Genomic DNA, 18,926 nt, shown 5'->3' with positions numbered 1-18,926 from the left:
TCTTGCAGCTATGCAAATATATTAAAAATTGCTTTATTTTTCATTTTTTGTGTGCGAGTCACACAAGGGGGGAAAGGTTAAGTAGGCCCCTAAACAGTGAAGAAACTTGATCAGGGCTTTCTTTGGGTTCTGAGATTTTATCAGACTTTGCCTGAACTGCAGCCATAGATCTCTCTTTTGAACAAAAATGAAAATTTGATTTTATGGGGTGCCAGTTCTACAGAATATCCACAGCACTGCCAAGTTCTTCTTCACAAATATAATGATCCTCCTGGGCAATAGTTACTGAAAATCCTCAGTTGTCTTCCATAACAATTGTACAAAATTTTCTATAAGATTCTAGCAGTTGCTCAGTTGTTTGCATTGATAATCACAATGAAATCAAAAGAGATACTATGCAGCACTCAAGTTTTCACTCCTCAGTTCAAACATAGCAAGGACAATGTTTTGCTACTGCTAGTCTCTCTCCTTTAACACTTGGCTCAATTTGTTATTTCCTAGTTTGTGGCAAATCATAGTTTGTTGTTACATATTATCAGGCAAACTACGGTATACTGCCCGTGAGCTTGAGTTTTGGTTGTGTAATACAAAACTCTGGTTTAGTGTTACATGTGAACCAACCCAAAGTCTATTTGCTATGTTGACTTAAGACCAACATAACCCTTCCCCATGGCCTTGTGACATTTACTGGCTACTTCCTGGTAGGCCTCAGAGATCTAAGTTATCAGTATGCAACAGACTGTTTAACAACCATGTGTTCAAAAAACTAGCGTCCTTTCTGAAATATAGTAGATGTGTTGATTGGACCCCTTCAGAAATGTTCTTATTGAATATCTCTGCTCACTGAAACAGGGAAGTATTCATCCCAATAACCATTAGAAGATAATTATCCAATCATAATTCAAATGTTACTCTAAGGTGAAAACCGACTTTGTTTTTGCATCTGGAATATTCAAGACAAATTACTGGCTTAGTATCCATAATGTGAAATGTTATAATGATTTGTATTAAGCGGTCACAGCTTTCTGAAATTAAAGTAATGTCCCAAGGCTTTCCTTTAAAAGAAATACCATAGTGAAAATGAATAAAGAATCGATCAGCCCTCCAACACTTATGGGGCTATTCACTTACATGCCATAGGATACCTTGAGTTGAAAGGTCTGGCAGAAATAAATCTTTTGTTTTCTCAGGGTACATGGCAGAGATTTGTGTGTGCATGTGTCATTTTAGAAGAACAGTTGTGAGCTATGCAAATATTTGCTCTGAAATTTCCAGCGGCTTAGTATTGTGTGTGTGACATTATTTTCATGCTATCAAAGATAATGGGATTTTGATATTTCTCCCTCTAAACTGAAGAGTTGTATGTGAAATATTTATGAAACAAAAATATTAAGGATATTTTTATGGAGAGGCATTATTGCACAATATAGATTTCTTTCTCAATATCTGATTTTATTGTGAAGGTGTTTTTGAAAACGGAAAGAGACTTGTGAGAGAGTTTCTTTTTCTTGAGTGATATTTGTTCCTGACATGTGTGCAGCTTAGCTTAGCAAACACTCTTCCTGTTTGCTCTTCATCAGCCATTATTTATTATGATACTCCAAGAAATGGCTGGTGGTTCTTCTGGCATTGCTCCAGTAGATCAAATGGAGCCATCCTGTGTTGTCCCCCCCCCCCCCCGCCCCGGGAGTAAATAGACAAGTTGTCTCATTAAGAGATCCTCAAATTAGAGGGAGCTCTTAGTGAAATCCACAAGCCCCGCCCCAACTCCTTCCATTAGTTACATTGTGTGTCTAATGCCAGGTACCTGCCTCACATTTCAAGCACTGATTCCAAACCAAAGAAAAAACATAATAAGGCCAATCTCAAAAAGCACCATGGGAACTGGATCTTTGTACTTTACAAAATTGTTATGAAATGCAGTCTGCTATGAACCAAATGTTTACTACTTTTATTACATAGTTATAGTCTTATCACTTTGCTCTAACAAATAACTGGGACACACACAGACACTATATGTATATACCTACATATCAAGTATAGATGAATGATCCCCCAAGAGTTTCAAAGAGATCTCCTTTACTTGAATGTTATATTTTCCTTGCGCATCGTTCGAGAAATCATCATTGTTTTGAGGCCTTGAGCGTTTGTTTCTATACATACAAAAATCACTTAAGTGAACCTCTATTACATCCTTCCCTTTTGACTACCAGTAGCTCCTGGCTATAAATACAGGCGGAAGTATTTTCCCCTCATCACTGATGTCTTTAATTAGTTAGGTCTGACTATGCATGTGGTTGCTTATACCATGAGAAGCAGCTGGGCTTGCCGGCATCTGAAAATGCCCCTTTCTTTACTTCTGCTACACAAATGAGCCACCAGAAAGTAACAGGCATTTGTGAGCACAAATAGCAAATAGGAAGACAATGGGAGAGATATTAACTTGGTCTCCTGCATTCTTGTCCATCTGCACAAACCCTAAGTCACATTCACCACACTATCACAGAGATGCAAGGATTACGGTGGGAGGGCTGTCAGAGTACACACACACACACACACACACACACCCGTACCCACCATGTGAATTAAATGCAATATCAAAGTGTTGTTATTCTTGGTTACATCTCTTGGCTATGTTATCCAGAAAACACTAAGTTGTGGAATTTAAAAAACCAAATTTGCTATTGATGTAGCATTGTGACCAAATATGGCTTTGTGAAATGGCTGCTTTTTATTGGTAGCTCTATATGTTTTTTTATATGAGAAAGACTTATCAAAGTACAAAAACACAAAACAAAGCAATAATCAAAAAGTGTGCGCAAGCATGTTTCCTATAATGTTAAGCTCCAGCTGCTAAGATACAATACTAGCGTCTTTTGTTAAAAGTCTCGAGCAGAACAATGAATTTTGTATCTATTTTCATAAGATTGCTTTGTAAATATTTTTGCTATTAAAATATATTTTATAACTCTGTTAATGTGTTTTTGTACTTCGCAATTGGCTGTCTGTTCTATTGAGTATATCAAGAACTCAGTAACTGCATAACCTCCTGTAATGGTTCTAGGGGGTTGCTCGTGTGTAAGTTGGCGCCACACCTGGCTGGGTTACCTGGCTGAACCCTTCCTGTCCGGACAGCCACCCATCCGTGGCTGTCTCAATCGCTGGCAGAATCCGTCAGTGGACGTTTCTTGAACTTCTTCCAGCAAAGAAGTTCTTTGACGCCCAGTCTCCTCCTACTCTCCCTGCGCGGAAGTCTTCTGCGCAGGGAGGGTGTGGGCAGTGGAGGACCCGTGCTCTCCCCGCTGGTCTCCTGTGAGGAGTCCTGGAGCCTTCTCTCCGATTCCCCCATCTGCCCCCCCTCCTCTACTGGTGCTACACTGATTTCCTTCCCCAGCGGATGGGCTGCCTCTCTCCATACTGGGACCCTCTCCGGCATCCCTCTGGAGCCTTCCCTCCGCCTCTGGCTCCGATGGCAGTTCCCTGACATCCACCTCCCCCCCAGGACCCCCTCCACCCCCGGCCCGATTTTCCGACTCAAACTAGTCCCTTTCCTCGGCCGACGATGCAGGGAATCCCCTGAAGGAGCTGTCACCATCCTCTGAGGATTCAAACCCCGCTTCCCACCCGCTCCGGTCTCTACCCGCGGGGTGGGCCTCCCAGTCTGATTCTTCTCCCTCTGACACCTCCCTCCCTCCTCTTCGGAGGCAGGAAAACCCACAAAGTCCTCTTCGTCGTCTGTGGTTCCAAATTCTTCTTCCCAGAATCTCGCTAGTGGTTTTGGTTTATCTGGGAACAGGCTGTGCGTTTCCTTGCGATGGGGGTGGGTCTGACCTGCGCATCCTGAGCCCGTCTTTCGTCCAGCCGCGCTGTCAAGAGAGCTACATGCTGTTCCAAGTCTCGATTTCTTTCTAGCAGACTCGGCATCGCAGCTGGCTGCTCCGGCTCTCCGGCTGTCCCTGTTCGGCTCATCGTACCGCCTCGGGGGGGGGGGCTCCGCACAAGCAACGTCAGTGACTGACGGATTGCTGTAATGGTTCTAGGGGGTTGCTCGTGCGTAAGTTGGCGCCACACCTGGCTGGGTTATCTGGCTGAACCCTTCCTGTCCGGACAGCCACCCATCCATGGCTGTCTCAATCGCTGGCAGAATCCGTCAGTGGGCGTTTCTTGAACTTCTTCCAGCAAAGAAGTTCTTTGACGCCCAGTCTCCTCCTACTCTCCCTGCGTGGAAGTCTTCTGTGCAGGGAGGGTGTGGGCAGCGGAGGGACCCGTGCTCTCCCCGCTGGTCTCCTGCAAGGAGTCCTGGAGCCTTCTCTCTGATTCCCCCATCTGCCCCCCTCCTCTACTTGTGCTACGCTGATTTCCTTCCCCAGCGGATGGGCTGCCTCTCTCCCTACTGGGACCCTCTCCGGCATCCCTCTGGAGCCTCCATAGTGACATGACCAATTTTGATATGCAGCTCAAATACAGAGCAGAATAAGGGTGTGCACATTTAGGCTGCTTCAGACAAGCCTGAATTGTTTGCAGAGAGGTTAGATGGCAAACACCCAGCCTTTGGAGGAGGGAGCCAGTTTGTTTCACAAGAGCTCCAAATCATCGTTGTTGTTGTTGTTGTTGTTGTTGTTGTTGTTACTACTACTACTACTACTATTATTATTTACCTGCCCTTCACTATCATGTTCCCAGGTCAGATTACAACATCAAAAACAATTGAAAACCAATCCTCAACCATAAAAATAATGGTGCAGCCTGAATTTGCTAGGATGTGATGGAATCCCACCCTCAAATAGTGGCAATCTGGAAGCACCCTTAGTCTATAATATTCTTAGACACGGAATTTATGCACAGTTAATTAGTAATATTATTCCCCAGTGGGCATTAAGACTAATTCATATATACTGACTCCCCAAATTTCTTCAAATTAATCTCTGTGACATCACAAATCCCATATTAGGTGTTTAATAATATGGACAATATTGCTTTTGCACACACACAGGCTTTCTAGATGCTTTGTGCACTTAAATATATGTAGGTAGGTAAAGCTAAGGGTAAAGGACCCCTGGATGGTTACGTCCAGTCAAAGGCAGCTGTGGGGTGCAGTGTTCATCTCGCTTTCAGCCCAAAGGAGCTGGCATTTGTCCACAGACAGCTTTCCAGGTCATGTGACCAGCATGACTAAACTGCTTCTGGACTGTGATGAGTGCCAGAGCGCACAGAAACACCATTTACCTTTCCACTGCAGCAGTACCTACTTATCTACTTGCACTGGTATGCTTGTAAGCTGCAGAAGCTGATAGAGCAACAGGAACTCACCATGTTGCACAGATTTGAACTGCCAACCTTACGATCAGCAATCCCAAGAGGCTCGGTCGTTTAGACCACAGCGCCATCCGTGTCCCCTAAATATATGTAAAATCCTTTGGGAAAGGCCCTTTCCCTTTCCTTTGCATACCTGGATATTTTTTCCATATAAAAAACCCACTTTGAGCAAATACAAAGTATTATTTTTCTTTATTATTAAATTTCTATACCTCCCTTCTGTTGGAAAAACGCCCTGGGGTGCTTGCGAGCCCCTGAAACTCTGAGTGTCTTTGTCATTTTTTCATGGTAATATAAATTTTATGGTCTGTTTTTTAGTATACCTAAAATCCTTTGCTTATTAGGGTCTACCCCACATTTTATTCAAAAAATTGCTTTGCACAGATAACTCCCATAGAATTATCAAAATTTTCAAAAGTAGGGGATCCATGGCTTGGCTTTGGAAAAATAGGGGGTCTACAGTAATTAGCTAATTGGGAACCACTGGTCTAAGTCCTTGTAGTCAGGTGGGCAAGGTGGGTGGTTGCCCAGGGAGTGTGGGAGGCGCCAAGCAGAGCTCAATGGCCGTGATTTTTTTTAATCTATTGCCCACATTGAGCCAGGGTGGCAAACAGGAAGTGTCTGTACTGCGCTGAGCTGCCCCAGGCCTTCACAAAGCAAGAATCTTGTGTGTACCAACAACCACCCAAGGTGAATGAAAGCCACCTAAGATTTCTGGAGAATTATTTCCCATGGCAGTTGCCACAGGCAAAGGTGTAGGAGTAATGTGAAGCCAGGCCTTAAGGAAAGAATCATTACTGAGTGAGTAGTGGAGAAGGCCAGCAGCAGGCCACAACCAGAAGAAGAGGAAAGACAAAGAAGTTCTGCCAGAAGGGGGTTGGAATCTGGAGGAGGTGCTCAGGAGAGATATAACCCGGTCCCTATTCCCTTATCTCCATGTAAGGGAAAAAAATGAAGCACATCATATATTGGCTTCAAGGCCCCCAGCTTGATATACACACACATGCATGGCTCCTTGTACAGGGCAGCAGCAGGGTCTCCAACATCACACCAGTGCCAGGCCCCATAAACTCTCTAGTTGGCTTTGCAAAGCTGACCCCAGGGCCCCTCCTAGGCTTATATTTATCCTGGGGCCAGCCCTGTTTGTAGTAGTATGGATCAACATAGTACTATTTTTACTATAAGCAGCCTATATGAGCTTTACCCCTTAATTACAAAACAGACTATACTGAGACAGCTTTGTTGATGCCACCCTTACCTTGAGAAGCCTTTTAACTTGAGTTACCCTTACTCTCGATTACCTTTACACTAAGTTTGACATCTGGCATCCCCAATGGGTTTTTGTGGCTATAAAGGTAAAGGGACCCCTGACCATTAGGTCCAGTCATGGCCGATTCTGGGGTTGTGGCGCTCATCTCGCTTTACTGGATGAGGGAGCCAGCGTACAGCTTCCGGGTCATGTGGCCAGCATGACTAAGCCACTTCTGGCGAACCAGAGCAGCGCACGGAAACACTGTTTACCTTCCCGCAGGAGCGGTACCTATTTATCTACTTGCACTTTGACGTGCTTTCAAACTGCTAGGTTGGCAGGAGCAGGGACCGAGCAAAGGGAGCTCACCCCGTCACAGGGATTTGAACCGCCGACCTTCTGATTGGCAAGTCCTAGGCTCTATGGTTTAACCCACAGCGCCACCCGCATCCCTTTTTGTGGCTATATGGGAGCCTTAACAGTTCCAGCCTTGTGCTAAATGGGGAACATCAGCTTTGTGTCCCATTTTCTGTAGAAAGGTGTGGGCTGGAGAAAAAAGGTAACCAATCCCAGGTTCAAATTATATGTCTAGATAAAATGGACATAAGGACCAAGGGGAGAACTTCATTGCTTTTAATTATGGAGAGATACCAAAGATACAGAGATCTTTTGCCCATGAGGCCATTTCCCCCCCAATCATGGCCACCTACCCCATACTTGACATAATATGTGACATCAGGTGTGGGACAGGTGGAGAAATGGCTGGATCGACAATGATGTTGGCCTATAGGGTCGGAGACAGACAACTAGCTGGCTTGCCAGGCCAAAAAGGTTCACCATGATATGCATGTTTCAAGATGGTAAAAGTGGTGGTTTTAAATAAAGTTCTACAAATAACTTGCCAGTCTTCAACAGGGGAAGTATGTTAGATGTGCACCTGCCCTGTCTCCTGTTATCTAAGTATGCAGGCGTTCCTTTGTGGACAGGGATAGCTTAACTACTGTCATCTATGCGCTGGTAGCCTCAAGGTTAGATTGCTGCAATGCATTATACATAGGGCTGCCTCTGAAGATGGTTCGGAGACTTCAGCTAGTGCAGAATTCAGTGGTCAGGTTGCTCACCGGAGGAAGACGGTTTGAGCATATTACACCAATCCTGGTCCGACTGTACTGGCTACCAATTAGTTTCTGGGCCCAATTAAAAGTGCTGGTTTTGACCTATAAAGCCTTAAATAGCTCAGGACTGCAATACCTCAAGGACCACCTCTTTCCATATGAACCTACCCAGACCTTAAGATTACCTTCTTAGGCCCTTCTTCATGTGCCTCCTCCTTGAGAGGTCTGGAGGGTAGCAACACGAGAACAGACCTTCTCTGCAATGGCTCCCCATCTGTGGAATGCTGTCCCCAAGGAAGTTCACATAGTACCTTCATTATACACCTTTAGGCACCAGGCAAAACGTTCCTTTTTAATCAGGTCTTTGGTTGATTTGATTGACATCCTATGCACTTTTAAAATGTGGGGGGGTTTGGCGGTGGCGGGAATTATTGGGTTGTTGTTTTTATTTTGATTATATCTTTTGTGGTTGTATATTTTGGTTTTGTTCTGTGAACTGCTCCGGGTATAGGACATTATATAAATTCAATAAATAATAATAATAATAAATTTGTCCTCATCACTACCCAACCCAGGGAGCAAAAGCATTAATGGGCTGAGTCACCTGCTTGTTCTAAATATATTTCCAAACACACCACTGAAGAAGACACTTTGTCAGGTGAGTCCTATCTTTCACCTTGTCGTGCTCAAGTTGGTACCAGTTTCTTTGCTGCACAAACTTGTTTCAGAATGGAAACCTACGTCGTTTAGCAAGTTTATACTGGTTACACAGAAGCAGTATTTTAAAAGACTGCCCTGAAAACAAACATTTCCCTGATGACAGATAACTCTGTTGACCTTTGACTAGCTTTTGTAAAGTTAAATCTATTGCACTGGTCCTCAACTGGTAGATCAGGAACCGCAAGTAGGTCCTGGCCTGATCCAAGGTGGGCCGCAACAGGAGCACTACCATCATGCAAATCTATTGTAAAAGATTAAGAAATGGTTCCTCAAAAGCATGGTTGAGTTAAAAGAGGGTCCTGGGTCTGAAAAAAGGCTGAAGATACCTGATCTATTGGATCAGGTATGTGTGAAAACCTTTTGTGAGAACCCTGTTACATTAAAAAAACACATTTATTATTCTACATTTATGGAGTGATCTGTGACATGTGGCTTCTGTTGGCCAATAGTTCTGATGTGCCAGACATTCTTGAGCCTAACCTTAGGAAACTGAAATAAATAAACAAATTAAAAAATATCTGAAGAAGTGTGCATGCACACGAAAGCTTATACCCAGAATAAACTTAGTTGGTCTCTGTTATGTACTGGGTTGAATAGGATCCAAACTGCAGCAGTCTGATTGGTCCTAGAACAATAGGATCCAAAAGGCAGCAGTCTGATTGGTCCTAGAACAATAGGATTCAGAATGCAGCAGTCTGATTGGTCCTAGAACAATGCAGCAGTATGATTGGTTGGCAGGAACTACCCAATCATGCTCCAGATAGAAGTGAATCCACAACCTGATTGGCTTACAGTAGAATTCCGGAATTAGCCAATCATGTGCAGCCCATTGTGTAAATAATGTATATAAAGCAGATACTTTGAGGGGACTTTCATTCATTCCTCCTCACCACTATGAGCTGAAAGAGCATGAAATCACTTCATGCACATTCCTCCTCACCACTAAGAGCATGAAATCACTTTGCGACTCTGAGTATATTTCAGTCTCTAAGGTGCTACTGGACAATTTTTTAATTTGTTTATTTGTTTTGACTGCATCAGACCAACACAGCTACCTACCTGAACTTAGGAAACTGAGATCATCTTGCTTTGTGCAAATGATGTAAGTAGGCATGTCAGAGGTCAGCAACTGGGGGCGGGGCTGGTTGAAAGCTGTCTCTGAGTGTTTGCCACCTTGCCCCTCCTCAGAGGTGGATTTAGGGGAACATGACCGGTTCAATTGCACTGGGTGTGGAACCTTGGCATCACAGGGGGTGCCACAGCTATGATGCAGAATGGAAGGTGGGAGGGGGACACCAAATTTTGGTGTAACCCAGGGCACTGCTGAAATTTGAGACCCCAAAGTCTACAATTGCACTCTTCAGGAGCAAAAGAGGGTTTTAGAGTGTGACATTCATGGCACCAGGACTTCGGTCCACTAGCACCTTCTCAAAGGAACCCTCTGGTCAAATTGCTGACCACAAAGCAACATGTTTGTCTAAACAATATGCTGACCACAGAGCAGGGGAAACCCTTTCAGCAGTCGAGGGCTGCACTCCCTTCTGAGTAGCCTGGGGGTGGGGACATACCAATTGTGGGCGGGGCCAGAGGAATAATGGACAGAACAATTCATGTAAAATTTACCTTTGTACCGCCGGCTAGTTCCTACACACACTTGCACATCCCTCTCTGTCCTCTATGGATGAAGTCATGGAAAATTCAGAGCCCCACGTACAATCCTGGTTCTACAAAGAACCACTTCTAAAACCTTAGTTTGCCCTATGTGATTTATTAATTTGCCATCAGTGTGCATGGAGCTACCCCATGAAACTTACAACTAATACTTTGACATGGGGGAAACAAGGGAGGAAAAGGGAGGTGTTGTTGTTTAGTTGTTTAGTCGTGTCCGACTCTTCGTGACCCCATGGACCAGAGCACGCCAGGCACTCCTGTCTTCCACTGCCTCCCACAATTTGGTCAAACTCATGCTGGTAGCTTCGAGAAACCTGTCCAACCATCTCGCCCTCTGTCGTCCCCTTCTCCTTGTGCCCTCCATCTTTCCCAACATCAGGGTCTTTTCCAGGGAGTCTTCTCTTCTCATGAGGTGGCCAAAGTATTGGAGCCTCAGCTTCAGGATCTGTCCTTCCAGTGAGCACTCAGGGCTGATTTCCTTAAGAATGGATAGGTTGGATCTTCTTGCAGTCCATGGGACTCTCAAGAGTCTCCTCCAGCACCAGAATTCAAAAGCATTCATTCTTCGGCGATCAGCCTTCTTTATGGTCCAGCTCTCACTTCCATACATCACTACTGGAAAAGGGAGGTAGTATGTTGTTATTTCAAGCTTTAAGCTTGGCTACAGGTCAAGTTACAATATGACATGGGTGGGGAGCCTGAGGGCCCCCCCTCCTATTGTTGGGCTACAGTTCCCTTCACCGTGGACTATTGGCCATGTTGGCTGAGGCTGATGGGAATTGAAGTCCCAGCAGTATCTGAAGGACCACAAGTTCCCTATTCCTGCAGCTGGGTATGAGATCTAAAGGGCCGTGAACCCACACCCTTGCACATTTGCACTAAACCATGGTTTGGCTTAGCACTGGTTGCAGACTGAGTCCATGTGTGCTGGCTAGTGGACCAGCTTATCAATATCCCTTACCTAGTCCTTTGGTGAAGAGATACAATAAGGTGCATGGGAAGTGATGCCTGAGCACCAGCAATTCCCTTTTGTTTAGCCAACAAGCTCAGGAGAGCATGGCAGTCCTATCATCCACCACTGTTTAAACTTTTGAAATCATAAATGATAGGTATAGTTCAGGTTCCCATAAAAAAATATTCTATTTAAGTGGTGTTTGTTTTCAAAATATACCTCTGGAGTGGCTGGGCAGGAGTTGCAATAAAAGGGCGAATGAAGGGGATCCAATTCTACTTGTCTTCTTGTGCTGGAATTGGGGATCAGTTCGAGAGGAGGAGGAAGCAAACACTGCAGGTTTGGAGATTGTATAGGTTTGAGTGCTTCATTTCCCCCACCAGGACAAGATAGCTTGTGGGCTTGAAGGTTAGAGGTGATTTGAGAAGAAAGGTATAACTGACTACTTACCAGAGGCACTGTCCTCAATTTTGTCCCTATTTTTGTCTTTGGGGAAGGTGCTTTGGGTGTGTGTAGATGTTTTACCTGCTGTTTTGAGAGAGGGGTTCTGAGCACTGCCAGCTTTTCTTCTGTGAAATGTGTATTTTGTTGAGCCAAAGAGATTCTTACATTTCCAGATGTACATTTCCTCAGCAGGGTTGGGAATCTGTGAATTATACCAATAATACTTACCATGTGTATAGTACTTTCCAATCCACCCACTCTTTAAAAGTCTCTCCTCCCCCAGTATATACTGTATACACTGCTGTCCACTATAATGGTGGCTCCAAGTGAGTGACAAAAGAGACATTTTTTTATTGCAGCAGACAGTAGAAGTTTAAACATTTTATTTTTAGAAAATGTGTCTTAGTGATTCTGTTTTATTAGAAAGACCTTAAGATCATGGATGAGTTGTATTACAGTGGTACCTCTGGTTATGTACTTAATTCGTTCTGGAGGTCTGTTCTTAACCTGAAACTGTTCTTAACCTGAGGTACCACTTTAGCTAATGGGGTCTCCTGCTGCCGCTGCGCGATTTCTTTTCTCATCCTGAAGCAAAGTTCTTAACCTGAGGTACTATTTCTGGGTTAGCGGAGTCTAACCTGAAGCGTCTGTAACCCAAGGGTACCACTGTATATGTTTTGATGAAGTAAGCATCCAAAGTGATATTTGTTGCACTTTTTTAAAAAAAAAGTTTGCAGGTTTTCTATATAGCCATACAATAAAAACTGTGTACAAGTGCCAACTTCTTTAACCATAAATTATGATTTTTGCACATTTATTATTTATTATTTACAAGTAATCCAAGATCTAATAATTACAAAAAGGTCCACTAAGACTATGATTATTTACATAAGGCAGATTATTAGTAACTATTTACTTATGATTGTTTGCAAATGTCAGTCATTCCAAGAGACCAAAAAAAAAAAACCTGATAAAAATGGGCCAAATGGTGTTTCTTTTTATATATAATTTTTACTGAAACTTTTCAACATACAAGGTAATAAAAACTAATCTAAATAAAAACAAAAAAGAAGAAAGAAGAAAGAAAAGAAAAGGAGGAAAAAGGGAATAAAATAAAATACAAAGCAGTCTCCCAGAGGTAGCTCTTAACTCTTGTCTCACATAGAAAAGGGTGGACCCTCTCAGTTCTCACTGGAAGCTTCCCTTTCTTATCCCAGCCTCCTACCCTGGGAGATCTTCCCTTCCCTGCCTCTCCCACAGGGTCTTTCACCTGCCAACCATCACCTTCCTGTGGGTACCTTCATTAACCCAGAATAGAGGACATCAAAAAACAAAACGTAAGCAAAAGCATAGCAAAGGAAAAAGAGAAAAGACAGGAAGAGAAAGGTCATAAAAAAGAAAAAGAGAGAAGCAAGAAGCAATAAATAAATAAATAAATAAATAAATAAATAAATAAATAAATAAATAAATAAATAAATAAATAAATAAATAAATAAATAAATAAATAAATAGGATTTCTGATTCTCTATCAACAATGCGTATAAAGATTATTCAAAATATTCAGTGTGTTCACTCCAGGATGGTATCCAGCAGTATTCCAAGGTAATATCCAGCTGTTCCTCATTCTGCTAGGCAACATTTCCCCAGTCTTCAACCCCAGACATCCCAAGTTAATTCATTCCCCTTTCTACACAAAAATTCCAAAAGGGGCTTTCCAGTTGTTATTATCACTAAATGTCAAGAATAGTCTTCCTTCAGTCTGGCATGTCAGTTCACATTCCAGGTGTTACCGACTGATAAAGCAAAAGGAGAGTTTTAGATTATTTAAAAGCCTGTTTCATATTATCCTACAACCACTTGTGTAGCACAAGATGAGCTGGTGTCGTACATAGTCATTGTGAATATATCTGGCCAGTATTTTTGTATAATGGCGTAATGTTTGCAGTTGCAGAGGCCCTTCACTTATAATTAATGGCTCAACTAATTAATGATTGCACTACTATGTACCAAAGGTTTATCAATGCTGGTTCCTTTTATGGCCGTGCCTGAGCTGTGATTGTAATCTTGCTCAGCATGAAACAGTGCATTATTAGCTTGATAAGAATTCTTTTGCAGTCATGCATGAGTGGAGTACCTTCAGTTAATACTGCACATGCTGCCCTCTTTCAGCTGCCTTGGAGCCATGGAGAATGGCACTGCTACCCAGATGCCTAAGCAGAGCATTGATATGCCAAGCATGCCACCACCAGAGTCATCTTCTCATTATGTGCCTGTCAAGCTTGAAGAACATGAACCTCCGGGTCTCAGTGTCAAGAAGCTCATCAAGAAAGCCAGGGAGAATTCCGGGTGCAACCGACGAAGTGTCCTTGGTGTCTTCATCAAGCTGTTCCCTGTTGTAGAGTGGCTTCCCCGCTACAGTATCAAGGAACAACTGCTTGGGGACATCATCTCCGGCCTCCTGGTTGGAATAGTTGGCATCCCTCAGTCCATCTCCTACTCCCTCCTTGCAAGTCAGGATCCCATTTACGGACTCTACACAAACTTCTTCTCTGTCATTATCTACTTTGCCATGGCTACCTCACGCCACAATTGCATTGGGACTTTCGGAGTCCTTTGCCTGATGATCGGGGAATCAGTAAACCGGCAACTGACGTTAGCAGGATACCAGTTGGAGACTGACATACCGGTGAATGTCACATTGAATGGGACAGTTGGCTGTGACAAAAGTTGCTATGCTATCACTGTGGCAACTGCTTTAACTTTTTTGGTTGGGCTTTACCAGGTAAGGTAACTTCCTGCTCTTTACAACACTTTAGGGTGTTCTTAATGTTTAGGGTGCTTAAACTCTATATTCAAAGCTGCCAACACAGTTATTGCTGCAGCTGCAAAAGGAGCAAGAGAAAAAGAGAAGCTGTGCTTACTGTCATGGCTAATGGTGAGCCTGACCCCTGAGAAACTGTTGGAGAATTCCTTCATCTCTTGAAGAAGTTTGGTGAAATTATCCTATCACTCCCCCCTCCCTCCGATTTCTGTGGCTAAGAGAGGCCACTTGCATGCAACTCTAGTTTGAATTAGATATGAAGTTACAAAGAGAATGGCTACATTGAGAGCCAGTGTGGTATAGTGGTCAAGAGCGGTGGACTCATAATCTGGGGAACCGGGTTCGCGTCTCCGCTCCTCCACATGCAGCTGCTGGGTGCAGCTGCTGGGTGACCTTGGGCCAGTCACACTTCTCTGAAGTCTCTCAGCCCCACTCACCTCACAGAGTGTTTGTTGTGGGGGAGGAAGGGAAAGGAGAATGTTAGCCGCTTTGAGACTCCTTCGGGTAGTGATAAAGCGGGATATCAAATCCAAACTACTACTACTACTACTACTACTACTACTACTCTTCTTCTTCTTCTTCTTCTTCTTCTTCTTTCTTTATTACAGTTTCTGAGTGATCACAGATGTGGATCTAGTTCGCACATGACAATAGCATCAGGTGATAACTTTCCTGTAAGATAGATCAAACACCACTGGCAGAGTGGGCACATCAGCTCGCATTACTCTTAGCTCAAGTGCTTTACAATGGGGTCACTTCACACATTAAGCTGGGGCAGGTGTTAAGCATGCAAGTGATTTACATGTATACATGTGAACCAGAATACAAGAGAAGAACAGGAGATTTTCTCACAACAAACAGAGAGTAGCAGAGAACAAATGCAAGTGCTGATATTTGCTTCTTGCATCTTCACCCATTCAGATTAATCAATGCAACTTGCTTTCCCTTTCAGATACTTCTAGGGGTCTTCCAACTGGGCTTCATATCCGTATATCTTTCGGAACCTCTTCTGAGTGGCTTTGTGACTGGGTCCTCCCTTACCATCCTCACTTCCCAAATGAGTCTTCTGCTGGGACTGAAAATCCCTCGCCACGATGGAGTGGGCTCTCTTATCTTCACGTGGGTTGACATATTCAGATACATTGGCAACACCAACATCTGTGACCTAGTCACCAGCCTGATCGCTCTGGTCCTCATTGTGCCAGTGAAGGAGATCAACAACTACTTTAGAGACAAAATGAAGGCTCCTTTCCCCATGGAGCTTCTGGTGGTCATTGCGGCGACCCTGCTTTCATATTTCTTCAACTTCAACAAGAGATACAAATCTAAAATATGTGGCTCCATTCCCACTGGTTTCAAGCAACCTGCTGTACCGGATCTGAGCCTTCTTTCAAACCTGGCAGTTGATGCTCTGCCCATTGCCATCATCGGCTTTGCCATGACTATCTCGCTGGCAGAAATATTTGGCAAGAAGCATGGCTACCCAGTTCGGGCCAACCAAGAAATGATTGCCATTGGCATGGCGAATCTTGTACCATCTTTCTTCTGCTGCTTTGTCTCTAGCGCAGCCTTGACAAAGACCCTGCTGAAGGAATCCACCGGGTGCTGTACCCAGATCTCAAGCCTGGTATCTGCGTTTGTGCTGCTCCTGGTGTTGTTGTGGATTGCCCCTCTCTTCTACTCACTGCAAACCTGCATCCTGGGGGTGATCACCATCGTCAACCTCAGGGGGGCCTTGCGGAAATTTGCCGACACCCCGAAGATGTGGCGGATCAGCAAGATAGACACCGTGATCTGGTGGGTCACCATGCTGTCCTCATTACTCATCACTACAGAGCTGGGCCTCCTCATAGGCGTCTGCTTCTCTCTCCTCTGCATCATCTTCCGCACCCAGAGGCCCCGAGCCACGCTCCTCGGCAAGGTGAACGACTCTGAAATCTATGAGGACCAGTTCACTTACAAAGAGATCAGCAGCATTGCAAATATCAAGATCTTCCGTTTTGACACCTCCCTTTACTACGCAAACAAGGACTACTTCAAAAATTCACTTTTCCAGAAAACAGGAGTGAATCCTTCGTTGGTTGCTGCCCTGCGGCGACGGGCTGAAGCGAAAGCAAACTTGGGCAAGAACGAAAGCTGCTTTTCTTCTAAGTTTAACTGCCTGAAGGGCACCAAGAGAGACGCTGCCAAGGTTTCGGTTTCAGATGCTCCTGGCCCAGCCATAGACATGCACACTTTAATCCTTGACTGTGGTGCCATGCAGTTTGTAGACAGCGTGGGCCTCAGTGTGCTGAAGGAGACTCGCCAGGACTACAAGAAGATTGGCATCCAGGTCCTGCTGGCCAACTGCAACCCATCTGTGCGGCATCTACTCCAGGCAGGTGGTTGGCTTACTGGGATGGAGGATACAGAGCTGCTGTCCTTCCACAGTATACATGCTGCTGTGCAGTTTGCAGAGAAACAGCACCAAACTCAGCAGATGGGCAGCAAAGTGACAGGGGATGCTTTCCTTAGTCCTGAAGAAGACAATGAGACCTCAATAACACCCAGTCTGGAGGGGCAACTGTAGGCCTGGATAGAGCAGAATGTGCAAAGACTGGGAAATGGTTTCATACTTATTTTTATTGGTGCACATGCCCAATAGCTGTGAATGGCCTAAAAAGGACATTGACATTCAGTTTCTCGCAGCAGGCCAAGAGGCTTTCAAGAGGACTGTTAAACTCAGGATGGTAACAACATTATAATGCTGTAGTTTTCTCAAAGGTTTCAGTCCCTCTTTATTTACTATTACTCATTTCAACAATTTATATAGGGCTTAACTCCACATGGCCATGGCATAAGGGTTTCCACTAGCATAATCAGGGACAACAATCATATTTTACTCCCTTTGGATACCATGTGGATCTGGTGGATCTAAAGAGTGAAAGAAGGAAACATGTTTGAAATGATTTTCTGTTTCAGATGTAGGGTTTTGTTTTAGGTTATTTCCCTTTTCATCCCTCCCATTTTTGTTAGGTCTTAATGTCTGGGCTTGTCTCACATAGGAGTTCCTCAGAGTTTGGCTTTGCAAATAAACGGAGTTCAAGATGCAAGGCCTACTGCCCTACAGTGGATGCATTGCAGGGAGCAGGGCCAGTTTGTATGCCTTTCTTTAGTGGGATCGGCTACCCTACAGATTCCCAAGTCTGCCATGCAGATCATGCATGTTATCCTGGGAACTGGTAGCAGTTGTGCATGGATGCCCAGTGGCTTGTTGCCTAACAAAAGCATCAGTGCAGGAAAAGAGCATTAGAGGTTGGTCAGGGGTAGATACTAAAAGAAAAATGAGCAAGGTATGGAGACATGCTAGAGAGCACTAATGGAGTGACATTGGTGTGTGTGGGAGGGCAAAGGGTGATGATTTTCCAGGGAGAGTGATCAGTCTTAAATTAAGAGTACATGGCGAATCTTGGCATTACAAAGCCACACCAGAAGGCTTTAGCAATCTGATGTGTCTATCTGAATTCTGGAGGAATTCCTTTACTTTCTAAAAAAGACATTCCAATTTATCTTTTGACATCTATTTCCCTGGCAGTACTTCATTTCCTTTTCTCATGCACTAATGAAATCAATCAAAAACAAGACCCAAAAAACCCTTGTCTGTATATTTCATGTTATTTATTTATTGCATTTATATGTTACCCTTCTGTTCAAAGAATTGCGTTGGCCACCAATTACCTACCAGGCTAAGTTCAAGGTGCAGGTTTTCATGTGTAAAACCCTCTACAGTTTGGGATCAGCATAACGGAAAGATCGCTTCAGGCTTCATATAGCTAGTTGATCACTGTGCTCTGCATGTGAGGGCCTCCTACAGATACCATGTTATCAGGAGATCCATTCCACACAATATAGAAACTGGGTGTTTAGTGTTGTGGCACCTACACATCAGAATTCCCTCCCCTTAAATATTGGACAGGTGCCATCTCTGTTGGCTTTTTGGTGCCTACAGAATATTTTCCTCTTCCAACAGGTCTTTGAAGCTGAGATCTTTCCCAGTCTGCACCTCTATTGGAATTGTTTTAAAGATCTTTTAAACATCTTTTTAAAATTGTTATATCACTTGTTCTTTACACCCCTGGGCTCCTTTTGGAAGGAATGGTGGGATGGAAATTTAACAAATAATAGGAATTAATAATAATATATATGCCACCTTTCCTCCAAGCAGTGCAGGCACTTCCCCATTTTATTCTTTCAACAACCTTGTGTTGGCCAAGAGTGACTGGCTGTTACCCAGTGAGCCTCTTTGCTGAGGGAGGATTTGATTTTCTGGTGGATGTGAGGGGGGAAGAGATATATGCCACCCAAATACCCTGGAGGACAGGCAGAATATGGATATTATCGAAGTAATACATAACGATCTGATGCATCAATATTATTACCTTGCACTGACCACCAGAGGGCAAGAGTATGTCACAAAAACGCAATCTATAGCACTAACAGAGCGACTGTTGAAGGAAGTGATCTTTTTTGGGATAAAATCTAGAGCAAGTGACAGTGAGGACTTTGTTCCAAGCAGCAATCTTAGGGCATATTAAACTTCATAAAAAGAGTTATTGTTTAGCCTTCATTGAGATTTATTTCTTTGCAAACACACAGAGA

At 43.8% G+C, this 18,926-nt stretch overlaps 1 protein-coding gene across 2 annotated transcripts in view; it reads left to right on the top strand.

Moving 5' to 3' along the window:
• The window catches only part of LOC309336407 (sulfate transporter-like), a gene marked incomplete at its 5' end in the record, with an annotated part of 23,837 nt that extends 4,911 nt beyond the window's left edge, over positions 1–18,926 (top strand). The window contains 2 exons of one of the 2 annotated variants that reach the window (XM_081852076.1): positions 13,637–14,249; positions 15,241–18,926. In XM_081852076.1, the coding sequence (XP_081708202.1) occupies positions 13,650–14,249; positions 15,241–16,857 (2,217 nt within the window). In that variant the 3' untranslated portion in view covers positions 16,858–18,926. Of the gene's footprint in view, positions 1–13,619; positions 14,250–15,240 lie in introns of those variants that run through there. The other variant, XM_081852075.1, reaches the window with a different exon arrangement.

The sequence above is a fragment of the Podarcis erhardii genome, assembly GCF_964252035.2.
Source record: "Podarcis erhardii genome assembly, chromosome: 2".
Lineage (NCBI taxonomy): Eukaryota > Metazoa > Chordata > Lepidosauria > Squamata > Lacertidae > Podarcis > Podarcis erhardii.
Note: the sequence above shows the minus strand (reverse complement) of the source record. Positions and strands in the feature narration are given on the sequence as shown.